Source organism: Phalaenopsis equestris, unplaced genomic scaffold, assembly GCF_001263595.1.
Source record: "Phalaenopsis equestris unplaced genomic scaffold, ASM126359v1 Scaffold000211, whole genome shotgun sequence".
NCBI lineage: Eukaryota > Viridiplantae > Streptophyta > Magnoliopsida > Asparagales > Orchidaceae > Phalaenopsis > Phalaenopsis equestris.
The window spans coordinates 11,061-15,099 of record NW_018164653.1 but is presented as its reverse complement, the minus strand read 5'-3'; the positions used below and the strand labels follow the sequence as shown (position 1 = coordinate 15,099).

The 4,039-nt window shown below is 43.3% G+C and overlaps 1 protein-coding gene across 1 annotated transcript; it reads right to left on the bottom strand.

Annotated features, from left to right (window-relative positions):
- Window positions 1-204: 204 nt before the first annotated feature.
- Window positions 205-3,763, bottom strand: LOC110023116 (cytochrome c oxidase subunit 3). Its single transcript, XM_020722362.1, has one exon. It carries the CDS (start codon window positions 1,838-1,840, stop codon window positions 1,043-1,045), a length of 798 nt encoding a protein of 265 aa, XP_020578021.1. The 5' UTR covers window positions 1,841-3,763; the 3' UTR covers window positions 205-1,042.
- Window positions 3,764-4,039: the final 276 nt, after the last annotated feature.

Genomic DNA, 4,039 nt, shown 5'->3' with positions numbered 1-4,039 from the left:
TTTGTAAAACCTACAAACCTGTTGAAAGGTTTGGTACTTTACAGTTATATACCCTTTGACTTTTTTTGTGTAATTGTTTGTTCATTTGAATCAAATTGTACGAGATAATATGATTGAATCTCAATTTTCATTTGGAAATCCTTTTTTATTGAAGAGAGATTCATTTTCGAATTCTTTATTGAATTACTGAAAGTTGAAGGAGAATCTTCTCTCTTTGGGAACAGCCAATAAGAAAGATTTTTCATCCGGTAACTTAGAGTAAAGTAGACTAGAGTATGGTAGTACCTATCTGAGTCGAAGTATATGTCATCGCCAATGAAAACCAGTCTCCCATGCCTTCTGCCTATACCAATAACTTCTTTGGTCTGGAGGTCTTTCACCATACACGAATCCGCTGTCAATTTGACTTCACACTGCTTGCTTATCATCACATAGTTGCCCAACTGATATGATATTTGGACTTTAGGAAAATCTCAGACATCAGAAAGAACTATTGTGCCAGCACATGCATTTTGAATAACTACTTTCCCAAGAGAATTGACAATGGAGAGTTGTCACCCGTATACAAAAAAGTCATATGGAGCAAATGAAACAAAGGCATTGGGATCCCCTGTTATTTGGTTACTTGCTGCTGTATCATAGTACCTTTTCTTAGCATACATTTCATTTTTGATTAGGAACCGGGAAAAGCAAGATGAAAAACAATGTTGAGCTAGCGCCTTGCTTCATTCCAAATTTCATAAAAAAAACATCTTTGATTACGATGAACAAGAAAAAAGAGACCAAGATCCATTTTCGGTTCTTGGTTCACATAATATGCCAGAAGATCTTCGATCCCTGTGCCAGAATACTGAAAAATTCTGTAGGAGAATAGTCCACTTCTTTTTTTGAAGAAAGGGGGTGGGAAAGCTGCTGTCATTCTTTGGAGCCCGGTTCTCTTTATCTTCGAGCTTTCATTAGGGTCAAGGGTCGGTCGAGCCGCGTATCGCCTCTCCTTTCAGTCGAGCGATAGCTCCGCACCTCAATCCACTTCTTTGTTCTTTCATAGACCTCCCCACCAATAGATAGAGACAAATGGGAATAACCGAACCACGTCTACAAAATGCCAGTACCATGCAGCTGCTTCAAAGCCAACGTGATGCTCCTTGGTCAGATGACCAAGATATTGGCGAATACAACATATGATCAAGAAGAGAGTACCTATAATCACATGAAAACCATGAAAGCCAGTTGCTAAGAAAAAGGTAGAACCATAAATACTATCCGAAATAGTGGAGGGTGCTTGGTAATATTCCATTCCTTGAAAGCCAGTGAATACTAGAGCCAGTGAAACGGTAGCTACTAAAGCGTAAACTGCTCGTTTTTCCTTCCCCGCGAGTATAGCATGATGAGCCCAAGTTACGGCAGCTCCGGATGAAGGGAGAATAGGAGTATTAAGAAAAGGGATTTCCCGAGGATCTAAAACCCCAATCCCTTTTGGGGGCCAAATACCTCCGATATCTACCGTAGGTGCCAAAGAAGAATGAGAAGAAGCCCAAAAAAAAGCAAAAAGGAACATAACCTCCGAGACTATGAACAGAATAGAACCGTATCGAGGTCCTAATTGTACAGCTTTTGTATGATGTCCTTCCAACGTGGATTCACGTAGAACATCGCGCCACCATACGAACATGGTATATAGGAGAAAGATTAGGCCCAAACTGAGAAGTGTTGCACCCCCTTGAAATGGGTGCATGTACATCACACCTCCTACGGTGGTTGCCAAAGCTCCGAGTGAACCCGAAATAGGCCATGGACTTGGATCTACCAAATGATAAGAATGCCTAATAGATTCCATCATGAACTACTTTGAACCGGTTGTCTTGAAACTCCCCTTCACCCCACCCCCTCTAGTTTGAAAGAAGGGGCTTGGTCTCATTTGTATCTGACTGGACAAAGCCATAGGAAGGTAGAGTTCTTTGATTTCATTTCTCGAAGTGAGACCCGAAACTTCTTCGCGCCTCCACTCTCCCCCCTTTGGAGAAGAAAGAGATTAGGTGGGTGGTTTACCCAACAACTTTGATGCTATGGGATGGTGAACTTTTTCATTTGTCCCGGCTTTCTTCTGATGTTTTGAAGAAAGAGCCGGGCACGTACGCATGCGTCGGTTCATTCGGGATGCTCTCTACCGTTGGGTTCTGAAACCGAGATGGTCTTTCGCTCTTTGCTCACAGAAGCCTGACTCAATACGAGACGATGGAGCTCCGTTCCAAGCGAATCCTACAGCGATCTATTCATCTCTTCGAAAAAGAAGTGAACACTTTGCTGAGGAGCGAAGGCTGACTCAGCTTAGAGTACTCATACGAGTAGGAAAGATCCTAGGTGCCTACCTTTCGTTCTTCTCCTAGGCAGTCGAATGGGGCGCGAGGTCTCCTACAGCTCTGCCACCTATGCGCGAAACTGAATGTTGATACGCAGGAGTTGTGAACTGTTCAAAACGATTGAACTTGAAGATGCACGCGCGATATGAATCATCCGGAAAAAATGGAATGGAAGAGGTAAAGAAAGCTCGAATGAGGAACGTGCACTATAGCTGGCGTCGACCCACTTTGCGATACGAACGAAAGACCGGAGGGGAATACCAGGGGGTAGAAAGGTTCCAAGAGAGAATTCCTATCAATAGTCAAAGAAAAGTCAATCTACATTACAATTACATACAAAAAAAGAAAAAAATAGGGAAGAGAAGATTCAAGAGGGATCATTCCCGCTCATTGAAGGCTCATCACCTTCCCGCGTATCTGAGTCTGAAGCTGTGCATTCGGCTTTTGATGAAAGGTTCGTACCATGAGGGAGCTGAGTAGGCAGAAATTTCTTATTCAGCCAACCTTACCTCAGTCAAGAGTAACCTTAGCCCACTGACAACGGTGGACTGTGGTTTTCTTGAATGACTACCTGAGTCATGCTTAGGCGCCTTCCTTCCCAGGTGCTCAAGCAGCTCCCTAGCCCTGAGTCCGGGTGAGTTGGGTCAAATCGCTCACTGAACGGCAGATACACAGAATGGCGGAGTACCTTATAAGGTACTCAATATGGTCAGTTGTATTTCAGACATTGCCTTGCTGATCCGACTTTCCGGTGAGTTTGGTTGGAATCAGATTAGGAGGCGCAGTTCAGAAGGGATTGTGTATTTAGTGAGTCCTAGTCGACTGATCACCTATTTAGGTTCTTTTCTCAATCTCAATCTCTATAGAGTAAGGGAGTCATTTTTTTCTATCTTTCAGTCGAGCCGCTCCGCGCCTCTACTCTAGACTGTTACTTACACTCCTGCTGGGTAACTGGTTAATAACTGCTTCTTCAGCATGGGGTGTTAGACCTCCTGAGGTACCGTTCATGACAATCTATCTGACTTCGTTTCGTTCTATTAGTTAGGATCGAAAGTTGGTTGTAATGTGTGTGCACCGGAAAGAGGTTTCCAATATGCTATTCTTCGGTGACCCGATCAGTTACCGAGTGAATATGGTGGATCGAAAGTACTGTTAACCACTTGAGTGGTTTGAGTTGACGTCAAAATGAAATGTCTCTAATTTGAACTCATTTCAGGTTCTCTTTACTTAGTTCCTACCTGAGAGCATACGGTCGCGCCCTCCCATCTCGCCTGGCTCAGAAAGGACGATTAGACGGGCTGTTAGGGGTTGTCACGACTCTAGCGCCTCGTCTAAGTTGCTTAAGGTTCATTTCATCTTGAGTGCTTAGTCGTAGGATGAAGGTGCGTAATACTTTGAGTTCTTTTGGACTGACAGTCTTTGCTCATTCGTTTATATGCTTTTGCATAATATGTTTCTTCTCTTTCCCTAAAGACCCTTTAGAACTCTTCAGTGAATGCTAATTTAGGTGTAGTACTGAAGATTAAGAAGTAACACTTCTTGGTATTACTCTCTCTTTGAGTATCTCACTGAATTGTGAACCATCCTAAAAGGACTTCAATGTCCTCGCGGGCTGGGTGAGTATTTAGGAGGTAATGTCTGAGAGTCAATCCCCTTAAGCAAGGCGTTAGCTCACCAGA

What these genes read in the sequence shown, in the direction of transcription:
- LOC110023116 (XM_020722362.1), bottom strand. Translation starts at nt 1,840, where the DNA reads ATGATGGAATCTATTAGGCATTCTTATCATTTGGTAGATCCAAGTCCA.